This window comes from Hemitrygon akajei, chromosome 2, assembly GCF_048418815.1.
Source record: "Hemitrygon akajei chromosome 2, sHemAka1.3, whole genome shotgun sequence".
Taxonomy (NCBI): Eukaryota; Metazoa; Chordata; class Chondrichthyes; order Myliobatiformes; family Dasyatidae; genus Hemitrygon; species Hemitrygon akajei.
The window spans coordinates 108,789,835-108,802,981 of NC_133125.1; the positions used below are offsets into that span (position 1 = coordinate 108,789,835).

Genomic DNA, 13,147 nt, shown 5'->3' on the forward strand with positions numbered 1-13,147 from the left:
ATACCTTCCTCTGCTTCCGGTCTTAAGGGATATTGTGGTCTCCTAGGTGGAACTGCTCCTTTCTTTAACCTTACCTCCACTGGACTGGCTGTTTCAATTTTCCCCACGTCCGTGTCATGTTGCAACCACAGAATAGATGGCAACTTGTCCAATATTTTATTTTTCTGCCGACCCCTTGCCTGCCCCAACAACGGCATGTGTGGCTGAGGAGTTACTTCAACTTCCTTCATAGTTCCTGTCACATCTATGTTTACCCCTATCTTAATGTAGTTGTTGTCTCCGGATATCCGTACCTCAGGCATAACCTTTCTCCAAACCGTTACAGTGCTTACCTGCTTTACCATGGGTCCTAAGTCTTTAGACTGGTATCCCTCATTTACCAGCAAGGTTATGTGGGGTACAGCTTCCGGTATCCTGTACCATTCTTTCAAGAAGGTATTCCACCTGACTTGCAGGGCTGCCCCCTGCTTCCCAATTACTATGGCTTCCCCTTTTAGGTGTTGTCGAATATCTGTCCTCATGTTCCATCTCCTCTCTACCTCCTTATTCTGAGTCTCATTGAAAATTACAGTACAATGTAACTCAGATTTGGGCGCTACAGCCTCAGGTAATATGGTCTGCACACCCTGTTTCCACTTTTCCCAGGTATCCCAGATCTGATCTTCTATGTCCCCTATCCAAAAAACATTGGCTCTCTTATCTTCTCGCACTATCAATTGAGCCCCTGCTCTTTCCACACTTAACCCAGTTCTGGTGCATTCTAATTTTAATTCCAGTTTCAATAAAGCATCTCTGCCTAACAAATTAATCGGAGTTCCTTTAGATACTAGTACTGGTAAGACAATTCCATTATTTCCCATTTTCAAATGCACTGGAGCCGTGCACTGTGTCAACTGTGTTTTCCCCGAGAACCCTACCGTCTTAATAAATTTTCCTGACATGGGAAGGTGAAGGGCATACTGTGGCTGTACACAAGTGTATGTGGCTCCAGTATCTATCATCATTGGTGTCAGTTGCCCTTCTAACATAACCTGAACCATAGGTTCCTCCTCTGCCTCCCTCGTTATCATTGGGTAATGTCCCTTCCCACTCGAGTTCTCAGGGCACCCCTAATACCTTGCATAGGGATTTACAGGTCCGCTCGGACCCCAGGAGCCGGCATGTAGCCAAACTGTGGCTCCCTTGCCATCGGCTCCTGCTGATATGAGACAGGCCATGGTTTAAATGGGCAGTCTTTCTTCATGTGTCCAGGCTGGCTGCATCCCCAGCACAATCTTTCTGCCTCTCTTTTCCCCCTGTCTCCTCTCTAATCCTCTTTGCCCATAACTCCTCTGCCCCCCTCCTTGGTAGTTCCAGTCCTGTCTGGGCTGTTGCTTAACTCTACTCTGTCCCCAATAGGGCATCTGTGGAAATGTTCCGCCAGAGACATTCATTATTGGCATGGGGTTTTCTGGCCCTTGACTGACAGAATGACCGGTTCCCCCATCTAATGGTGTAATGGCTGTACTCATACTAGTGGTGGCTGGCAGCATCTTTTTGCTTTTGTCTTTGTCCTTCTTTTTCAGTTCTTCGAGCTGCATTTGCAATAGCTTTCGCGGCACCTCTTCTTGCTGCTCAGCCAGCTTTTGTTTGTCTCTCCGATATTTCTCCACTGCGTGGACTACGTGATCACTGAATGCTTGTGGGGTCAGTGATGACAGCCCAACCACCTCCTCCAATTTAGACTTGACCTGCGGAGGCATTGCATCCAAAATGCTCTGTCGGAACAGTGAGTTCAGAAACAAGCTATTTTCCACCTCTTGCTCAGTCTCCAGTCTCCACTTTTTCAACTGGTTTTCTACATAGGCTGCTGGGTTTTCAGTGTCTCCCAGTAGTTCCCCCTTTAAGGCTTTGGGGTCTACTCTGGGTGGATAAAGCTTCCTGAGGGCCTGCCATACCCTCTGTCTCACTGGATCAAAATTGGCCCCATCAGTCTGTGGACTGTCCACATTCTGTAAGCCAGCCATCTCCATCAGTTCTTTCAACTTGGAGTTCCCATCAATCTTATCAGCAGTGCCTTCAAATCTCCCATAGCCAACAATCGTCCCGTTGTTTCCTCCTCAAAGGCTCTAATCCACTTTCCTGCCCCCTCGTGCAGACTAGGCAGAGTATTTTTCAGCCCTTCCAGGTCTTGGGATCCCCAAGGGATATACTGTACTTGTCCTGATCCCTTTACCAGCAGTGGCAGCATTTCCTTCTCCCCGTTCCATGTAATCAAGCTTCCTTCCTCACTTGGTTCTTCATCTATTGCTGGCCCTAGTACTACTGGCTGCCACTCATACCTTCCTGGGGTATACCTTCTTCCTTGCTCCTTCTCCACTCTAGTCCCCTCTTCCATCTCCAATATCTGCTTCTCCGTCCTCTCTCGTATTTCCTCCAAACTCTCGTCTCCTACCTTCCTCCAACTTCCTCTCAACTCACTCCATTCTTGCTGTCTAGATGATTCCTGTTCTCTTCTAGTCTGTCTGTCTCTACAGTATAACTGATACTCCTCATAATCCCTCTTCTCTCTCAGCTGCTGTAGCCTTTCCACTACTCTTTCCATCTCCCTTCTTTCCTGTTCTATCTTTATCTTTTCTCCCTCTATCTCGTTCTATTTCGCCGCTTTTTTCCTTCTCGTATTGTTCTTTCCTCCTCATTATCCCAAACTTGGACTTCTCCCTGCATGTTTACTGTTCCCGTCAGCAGGGGGCACTGCCTAGGGGTTCCTTCCTCATTATAGGGAGGGGGTTTTTCTGTTTCTTTCGCATCCGGGTACGGATCTGAAGCCAGCTTCTCACCGTACCCTCCTCTCTCTCTAACAGGCTGTTTTTCCTGCACCTTAGTGTCTTCCTCGTTTGTAATCAATATTCTACCTGTCCTACTCAGCCTTTCTTTTTTCCCATTTTTCTGAAGTTTTTATGATCTCATATTTAATTAACAGGAATTTTTTGCTCAGAATCTCTACTGCCGTTCCTTCACCTGTCATGTTATTCTCTCTTTTTAAGGTATTTCAGAGATTCACAGTTTGTTTACTGGATAATATTATTTACTCTAATTCTATGTCTGGTCTATTCTGTTCTGCCCGTGCAGACCTCTATTCAGAGCGGTACCCACAGAACTTGCTCTTTGCACCTCGTCTGTTCAGACCCTTATCTCTTAAGGCGGTATCCACGAGGATTTTCTACTCTAATTCTATTCTATTTTTCCTTACCCTGCCCGTGCAGCCCTTCGCTCTGTGCGAAGTGGTATCCACAGGGATTTACTCTACTTTTCCTTACCCTGCCCGTGCAGCCCTTTGCTCTGTGCGAAGCGGTATCCACAGGGATTTACTCAACACCACGTGGAATTTTTCTTAACTTAACTTCTTATTAACTTATTTGTACTTACCCTCACTGCAGTGTTCTTGATCAATCCTCTGGGCCTCCTGTTAACCCCCAATTCTGCCAGATTCTTTGGACCGGAGAGACCATTCAGCAGTGGTTCCACACTTCTGAGACTCCAAGACCTCCCCAAAGCCAACAGAATTCTTAGTCCAAATTGTCGTAAAAAGCGCTTACCTTTTGTTTGGGTGCACCCTTAATTCTGTTAGCCTTATGGGGGTCCCTAGAGGACTGGGAAGCATCCCCAATCTGCCGTTTCTTTTCTGCGGGTCTCTTTCCGACCCTGCTCGCAGCGCCAATTTTGTCGTGGTTACTTGAAATGACTTGGAGACACAGGCAATTCTTCAAGAAAATTAAACCTTTATTTGCAAACAAAGGCTGAGGCAATCAATGAACTTGTCACCGAAAGCCCACCGAGCTCCAGTGTACAGCATTCTTTATAGTAATTTCTTATCTCAGTTATATTTCGGTTTTATTAGCATACCCAATCAATTTTTAGTTGCATATCATCTATATATGAATTAATTAATCGCTCTTGCCTAGCCGCGGTACGTCACCATTGTTTTTCACCCGTTCGCATTGGGGCCTTATTCGTGGCCAAGATTATGTTTTTCAGACAACCTCCCTCACAGTACATTCCTGCTCGCAGCATCCTGTCCGCCACCGTTATCTCGTACTAAACAAAGGCTGAGTGTAATACATGGGATACATCGCAGCTAATGGTGTTGCAAAACAAGCAGGTGTACTGTAAGTGCCATAATATGCAGCTAAGAGAGTACAAAGTATCTAGTGAAAACAACACATAGCAAAATGTGCCTAGTAAAATAATACATATTAATATTCGGTACCTAGAAGTGGTTACATAGTATAGTAAATAGCTAATACATAGTGATTATAGTTCAGGTATATATAATGATTATATCAGGTATATTTCTCAATACTAGTCCACACTGAAACCATTTAAGCTGCCTACTCCCATCGACCTCCACTGGATCCACAGCCCTCCATACCCCTGCTATCCATGTACCTATCCAAACTTCCCTTAAACTTTGAAATTGAGCTTGCATGCACCACTTCCTCTGGCAACTCATTTTACATTCTCAACACCCTCTGCTCTCAGGATGAGGCTTTTCATTCCAGGATGGAGGAGATGTCTTCCTTTTTTAAAGAAAGGGGCTTCCCTTCCTCCATCATCAACTCTGCTCTCAAACACATCTCTCCATTTCATGCACATCTACACTTACCCCTTCTCCTCACCTACCACCCCACCAGCCCCTGGATCCAACATATAATTCAATGTAACTTCCGCCACCTCCAACGGGATCCCACCACCAAGCACATCTTTCCCTCCCCCCCTTTCTGCTTTCCGCAGGGATCACTCCCTACACGACTCCCGTCCATTCATTTCCCCCATCCCTTCCCACCGATCTCCCTCCTGGCACCTATCCTTGTAAGTGGAACAAGTGCTACACCTGCCATTACACTTCCTCCCTCACCACCATTCAGGGCCCCAGACAGTCCTTCCAGGTGAGGCGACACTGGTGTGATATACTGCGTCCTGTGCTCCCAGTGCGGCCTTTTATATATTGGTGAGACCCAACGCAGACTGGAAGACCGTTTCGCTGAACACCTACGCTCAGTCTGCCAGAGAAAGCAGGATCTCCTAGTGGTCACACATTTATGTGTCAATATGTCAATCCACGGCCTCCTCTACTGTCAAGATGAAGCCACACTCAGGCTGGAGGATCAACACCTTATATTCTGTCTGGGAAGCCTCCAATCTGATGGCATGAACATTGATTTCTCTAACTTCCATTAATGCCCCTCCTCCACTTCTTACCCCATCCCTGATTTATTTATTTTCCCTCCTTTCCTTTTTTTTCTCTCTCTCTGCCCATCACTCTTTGCCAGTTCTCCATCATCCCTCTGGTGCTCCCCTCCCTCCTTTCTTTCTCCCTAGGCCTCTTATCCCATGATCCTTTCCAGCTCTGCATCCCTTTTGCCAATCAACTTTCCAGCTCTTAGCTTCATCCCTCCCTCTCCTGTCTTCTCCTATTGTTTCAGATTTCCCCCTCCCCTCCCCCTTCTACGTTCAAATCTCTTACTATCTTTTCTTTCAGTTAGTCCTGACGAAGGGTCTCGGCCCGAAACGTCGACTGTACTTCCTCCTGTAGATGCTGTCTGGCCTGCTGTGTTCCACCAGCAATTTGTGTGTGTTGGTTGAATTTCCAGCATCTGCAGATTTCCTCGTGTTTCATTTTATAATCAGTTTGTGGGCAGTGCACTTTGCAGCCAAAGTGCTCTGATGATGGGTGAAGTGGAGGCTGAGGGTGATGGATAGCATCTTGTGTTGTTAGAGATGCAAGTGCAGAACATTCCATAACATCCTGATCTGTGTCTTTTGATCGTGGTGTGCCTGAAAGTGATTCACTTTTGGCAGGTTACTTTGTTCTGACGTGCTTTTGTACCACAACATTCTTGTTGCTGATGCAGTTGTGTTTCTGGTCACAGATAAACATTAAGATATAATAAGCACAAGAAAGTCTGCAGAGGCTGGAAATTCAAAGCAACGCCCAGGAAGTGCTGAGGGCAGACAGTAAATGAATAAATAGTCATCCTTTTGGGCTGGCACCCTTTAGGACTGGAAAAGAAGGGGGAAGTCGTCAGGATAAAAAGGTGGTGGGGGTCTGGGGAAGGAGGATAGTTAGAAGATTTTAGGTGAAGCCAGGTGGTTAGGAACTGTCCACATAGTTCTGTAAATCTGGAGGGCGCAGGTTCATAGTAAGGGGTAAGAGGTTTAGAAGAGATCTGAAGAAAAACCTTTTCACTCATTAGGGTGATTGGAATCTGAATCTGAGTGAGTGATAGAGGCAAGAACTCTCACAATGTTTACCAAGTACTTGAATAAACACTGGGATTGCCAAGGCAGAAAAGCCAATAGATCAAGTGCTGGTAAATTAGATGAATATAGATAGGGAGTTTATTATTGGCATGGACACAGTGGTCTGAAGGGCTTGTTTTCCTTTGCTGTATAACCATAGTGAAACTTCACATAGTGAAGTTACATAGAAAGATACATAGTGAAACTCGAGAAATCCCTATTAGATTAATTAAACCTCATCTCTGCAGACTGAATTATTGTTTATAAGAGCTTGAGTGTTTTGAAGTAGTATTCACATTTGTATATGTCTGGTTGTTAGTATAGCCACCTTATTTTTCTCCATGGAACCCATAATTGTGGCCATCCAGCTGTATGAGGAGTGTGCTTTCAAGAGTCCTAGTTCTTCTCTGGTGGCTACACTAGAGACTATAGGCAGCTGCACTTCCTGAAACTTGTTTTTGAATTTTTTTTTCTCTGGGAGGGATCCAATTCAACTCTAGCACTAAATATAAAATTATTTTTTAAAAATTAAAAATAATGTGTCAGGAGGGCTATAATGTGCCTGGTTAGAGGATGAGGTGTTGTCCTTTAAGCTTGAGTTAAGCTTTATTGGTACAGTGTGAGAGGCTGGCAAAAGCAGAGAGTTTAAACTGGGTGGCAACGGCAGGCTACTGAAAGAACTGTTTCTTTACAATAGTCTGCCACTTTAGATTTGGTCCTCCCAGTGTGAAGAAGCCAGCCATATGAACAACAAATACAATATGTTCATTGAATGTAGTACAAGAAAATTATTGATTTGTTGGCCAAGAGTACACAGTTCTATCAATGATTCAGATGTGAGATTAAGCATGGCTACTGATGATCCAAAGCTCAGGGGACTGAGGAGAAAGCTGATAGGTTTCAAGGACTTACAGACAGGATATGTGGATACACCTGGGGATGGCATATAATGTGGATAAATGTCAAATGTGAACTAAGCTATCAACTCGGGAAAAAATATAAAGTTGGAATATTTCTTTGCCCCAAAGATGAGAAATTAAAAAGGTTTAGAGGGAGCTGATTGCCCTTGTGTATGAATCAGTGAAGGTTATCATTCAGTTTTGGAAAACATAGGAAGGAAGACCAATAATATGTTTTTCTTTCTCCATGATAATTTGAATATCAGGGATCTTGCTCCAACTGCATGCAATCCTGGTGAGACTGCATTTGGCATACTGTATAGATCTTGTCTCCTGAACGTTAGGAGCCCGTAAGGGACCAGCACGTATATACTATCACAGAGAAAGCACAACAGTGCCTCTACATTCTTAGAAATCTGTGTAGGTTTGGCATGTCTCAAAAACTTTGACAAACTTATATAGATACAGAATATTCTAACTGGTTGCATCACAGACTGCTATGGAAATACTAAAACCCAGGAATGGAAAAGTCTACAGAAAATGATGGATACAGCCCAGTCCATCACAGGCAAAGTCCTCACCACCATTTGATGCATTTACATAGAACTTGCCACAAGAAAGAAACATTCATTATCAAGGACCCCTACCATCTAGGCCATGCTTACTTCTCACTATACCCTTGGTGAGAAGGTACAGGAGCCTTATGTCCTACGCTACCATGATCAGGAACAGTTATTACCCTACAAACATCAGGTTCCTGAATCAGTGATTGTGGTGAACTAGATATACCTGTCTGACTGCTCCTGTGGCTCCTCCCAAGACCCTGCTGACTACCCCTGTGGCTCCTCCCACAGACCCCTGTATAAAGGCGACTGTGGCCTGCTGCTCTCCCTCATTTTCCCCAGGATGTAGTGTTGTTCTTCAGTCAATAAAAGCCGATATCTCACTTCCTAAGTCTCGGCGTGAGTTATTGATGGTGCATCAATTTTATTGACTGAAGAACAACACTACATCCTGGGGAAAATGAGGGAGAGCAGCAGGCCACAGTTGCCTTTATACAGGGGTCTGTGGGAGGAGCCACAGGGGTAGTCAGCAGGGTCTTGGGAGGAGCCACAGGAGCAGTCAGACAGGTATATCTAGTTCACCACAGTGATAACCAGGATAACTTCACCTACCACAACTCTGAATTGATTCTACAACTTACAGACTCATTTTCAAGGCCTCTACAATTTCAGTTCTCAGTATTATTTATTCATTTACTTAGCAAGCACAATTTCTCGTACTTGGCATATTGGTTGTCTTGTCAGTCTTTGTATATATAATTTTTTCATGAATTCTATTTCAATTCTTTATTTTCTTGAAAATGCCTGCAAGTAAATGAATCTCAAGACATTATATGGTAACATCTACGTACTTTGACTTTAGCTTAAGCTATAGATATTCACTCTGACCTCTCTTTACATTTTATGTATCTGAAGAAGCATTTGGTATCCTCTTTAACACTATTAGCATCCTTTCATATTCCATCTTTTCCTTAATGACTTTTTGGTTGCCTTTCACTAATTTTTGCTCTATTACATGCCCTTTCTTTGGCTTTTATGTTGGCTTTCACTTATCTTGTTAGCCACTGTTTTGTCATCTTACTCTTTGGGATGTATACAGTATATACAGTGCTTTCCGAATTGTTTCCAGAAATTCCAACCATTGCTGCTCTGTCATCATCCCTGCCAGTGTTCTTTTCCAATCAACTGTGGCCAGCTCCTCTCTCATACCTCTAATTCCCTGTACTCCGCTGTAAAATTGATAATCTGACTTTAGCTCCTCCTTCTCAAATTTCAGGGTGAATTTGATCATATTATGACCACTTTGCCCTAAGGGTTCTTTTACCTAAGCTCTCTAATCATTCCCGGTTCATTACACAACACCCAGTCCAGAATAGCTGATCCCCTATTGGGCTCTATCGTGAGCTGCTGTAAAAAGCCATCTTGTAGGCACTCTAGAAATTCCCCCTCTTGGAATCCAGCACCAAACTGATTTTCCCATCTACCTGCATATTGAAATCCCCTATGACTACAGTTATATTGTCCTTTTGGCATGCATGTTTTATCTCCCAGTGTAATTTATTGACCACAAATTACCCTGATGGGAGTTATATACAGACTCCCAAATACCTTTCCACTATTTGGGGTATATAACTCCCATCAGGATTTTTTTTTTACCCTTGCAGTTCCTTAGCTCTACCCACAATGATTCAACACCTTTTGACTCTATGTCACCTCTTTCTACTGATATGATTTCATTTTTTACTAACAGAGCCATGCCATTGCCCTTTTAACATTGTAACATTGCCCTTTTGGCATGCATTTCCTATCTCCTGTTGTAATTTGTAGACCACTTTGACTTTGACTTTGAGATATTTATCATCAAGGGAGTTCCGTAAAGGTTTTCTAAATGGACCACTGCTTTGGTGAATGCCTCACATGAGGAGAGATTAAACTCTTGTGATCTCAGCTGACTGAGAAGTGATCATACTGAAACAACAAAAGAGGCTTGGCAGAGTAAATGCAAAGTTGATGGTTCTGCTAGACATAGGATCAAGAGCCAAGGGTATTGTCACAAAGTAAAGTATGAATTGTCAGCGATGGGAAGAAATCTTTTCATAAAAAGGGTGGCAAATAGAACTACTCCAGAAAGATCAATGATTTTTCAGATCTTTAAAGTATTTAAAGCAATTAAAGCAGTTCCAATCCAAATAAGCCAGACAGGCAGCACCTCATCAGTAGCTTCATGGGTAGGTTTACCAGAGAAAATGGGAAGGATTTAAACTAACATTTGGGCAATGAGAAGTTAAGTATAGATTTGGAAGAAAGAGAAGCAAAACTAGAAATAGAAGGCAAAAATTACTGACAGTGTTTGAAAGGCAAATGAAAGATAAAAATTATAAAAGGATTCCTTAATGTGCTTGATGGTACATATATTACCAGGGTTGGCCAAACCGTGGCTTGCGAGCCACACGTGGCTCTTTGGCGTTCAATATGCGGCTCATGGAAATATGTTGGTTGACTTCCTTTTTACCACATGCTGCCATTGCGTAGAAATGAATGGGAAAGCATTTTGGCTATAAATAGAACCGCGGGAAATCCCTTGAGACTTAATTCCATTGTTCAAAAGTTGGTGAGAGTCGCTACATGGCGCTGAAGACAGCTTGAAGACAGAGGTGTGAATTTCCAAATACACGACGGAGATCTACGTCATTGGGTGCTGAGGACAAAAGTAACGCAGACGTAGATCTACATTGTTTGGTGCTCAAAGTGTTAGTGAGTCTAGGCCCGACCTCACTCACGTCACGTACATTAACGCAGTGTAACACAGGACGCTGAATTGTGCAGACCTAGTTGGTACACTGCCGATATAAGTTTTGTTTACAAGTGTCTGTGAAAATTTTGTAAAGGAAGATGGCATCATCAAATTGTAAGAAATGAAAATATGGAGATGAAAACAGACATTTTAAGCCACAGTGGGAGGATGATTTTGCATTCACCGTTAAAGGAGGTAAACCTTTGTGTCTTATCTGCAATGCGTCACTCAGTCATTACAAAGCCAGTAATTTGAAACGCTACTCTGAAACAAATCACAAAAACTTTTTGGCTGATTATCCACATAAATCCAAATTACGGAAAAACAAATAAACTGTTAAAATCAGCCAGCAGACACTGTTGACAATGTTCAGTAAGGCAGCTGATACAATGACTGAAGCTAGTTTCGTTATGGCATGGAATGTTGCTCGTGCTAAACGCTCATATTCTGATGGTGAATTCGTTAAGAAGAATATAGCTGAAGTTGTTGCAGTGTTAGATCCAAATAACACAAAACTTCAGCAAATAATAGCACAAACACTAGATATTTACTTAGACAAAAAAAAATCATTAAAATATCTCAGTTTTTTTCCCTTTTATTTTTGGCAGTCTAATCTTATGTTACTGAAATGCAAATTCGCATATTTTTCTTAGATGTTCTGGTAGTTCATTACCGTATTAAATTGAGCATTCAATATAGTTAAAACAATCATCAGTTGAGATTTTGAAAACATTTGGTATATATGTACATTATGATTACTGAAACTAATACAAATTAACAGTTTAAAAAACCATATGCATGAATAAATAATATTGCATACATGTATTTCTTAACATTTATATAAAATTTTTGTAACAAAATGCGTATGTAACAATAAAAATGTGTGTGTAAATTTTGTTCATGTCTTGCGGCTCTCAAACATCTGAAGTTAATCGTATGTGGCTCTTACATTAAGTAAGTTTGGCCACCCCTGGTATATACAGTATCTGTATGGAAACATATGACCTGAGGGCATATGGAAATATTGTATTTCTACTGTTACAAAAATATGGCTTAAAGAAAGAGAAACACAAAATGCTGGAGGAACTCAGCAGGTCAGGCAGCATTTACGGAGGAGAATAAATAGTCATGGTTTCAGGCTGAGACCCTTCATCAGGACTGGAAAAGAAGGGGGAAGAAGCCAGAATAATGAGGTGGGGCAAGGGGAAAGAGCACAGGAGTCAGAGAGCAATGGAGATCCCAGAGGGGAAGCAGTGAGGGAGTGTCCCACTGAACTCCCGTCAAAGAGAAGTTTTAAACTTCATCAGGGTAGACATACCTTGAAGAGACGTCACAGTGGAGTAGCAAGTCATAAACACAAGAGATTCTGCAGATGCTGGAAATCCTCTGGATTGTGTTTCTGGCTTAGAAAAAGGACTTTACATTCATGGTTACAAATAAGGTATAGAAGAAGATCAAAAAGGAAATGGGATTTGCGTCAAATCAGGCTGCATGAGTTGGACTAAAGGTAAAAATAGATAGCATTGCTGTAGAGCTGGATGGGAGATTAAACTGTGTTGCCCCTTGACCAGCATGGGCATGATGACCCATGTAGTCTACTTCTACAAGAAATATTATTTATTTCTGTTCTAAATTTATGACCTAATATTTCACTTTTTCAATGTTAGAGCTTATTTGATTGATCTAATGAGCAAAATGATCGTTGAAATAGACTGGAGCAACTTGGCTGAAAGTAGAAATCTGAAAACTGAAGAAACACAGAAAGAAATGAACTCAATCGCTTAAAATGCCCTTTACATCGGCTGCTTCTAATTGTTCAATTTTGCTTTGTTAAGGAGCTGTATCTGTTTTGTGTTTGTAGTTTTGCAATGCATTTTCTAGGTTAAAGAAATCTTTCTAATTTTTGTGCTTTTTAAAAACCTGAAAAAACAAGTCCATGAGAGTCAAATGTTAAAAGCAATATTAAAGCTTCTTTCCTCACCAATACTAATTTGTGTGCAAGATATCATTTAGTCTGTTTTGTCATTAAATAAAAATGTATTTAGCTGACTTTTAATTTGCTGAATGATTGAACTAGCTCTGTAGATCAATCGGTCTCTAGGTTCAATTATTTACCTTGAAAAAATGCAGTTTTCCAATTCCAGGCTGTTCTAAAAATTTTAATTCTTTGTCGTGTATTGAGATAAACATTTAAATTCTACATTATTATTTACTCATCTCCAAGCCTGCAGACACATTTCTAAATAGTAGCAGAAATCCAATTACGATTGATGAAACAGGAACAATATGCAACTGTATCTCATTTAAATATTATTTCACTAAATGTCTTGTTGAATTTTCAGTCTTGCTGAGCCAGATTGAAAAGGTCTGGTATGGGCCAAATTGAGGCATCAGGTCCTGGGCGCACATTGAAGCGACAGGGCCTGGATCCAGGAGCAAGGAACAACCTACTGTTCAGCCAATTTAAGCACCAGGCTAGGTTGAAAAGGCCACACTATTAGGGCTGGAGGTGAGTGACAGCTCACTGCTCATGAGCTTTACTCATCTCTCCACTGAACTGAGTTTGTGGCCTGCAACTAATGAACTCCTGGATTGCTGTGATTGGCTTT

General features: G+C 42.1%; 1 protein-coding gene across 1 annotated transcript in view; it reads left to right on the plus strand.

Annotated features, from left to right (window-relative positions):
- Window positions 1–12,524, plus strand: part of LOC140715228 (cilium assembly protein DZIP1-like) — a 176,613-nt gene extending 164,089 nt beyond the window's left edge. The window contains exon 15 of the mRNA XM_073027121.1: window positions 12,206–12,524. Coding sequence (XP_072883222.1) covers window positions 12,206–12,220 — 15 coding nt within the window. The 3' untranslated portion in view covers window positions 12,221–12,524. The remainder of the gene's footprint in view (window positions 1–12,205) is intronic.
- Window positions 12,525–13,147: the final 623 nt, after the last annotated feature.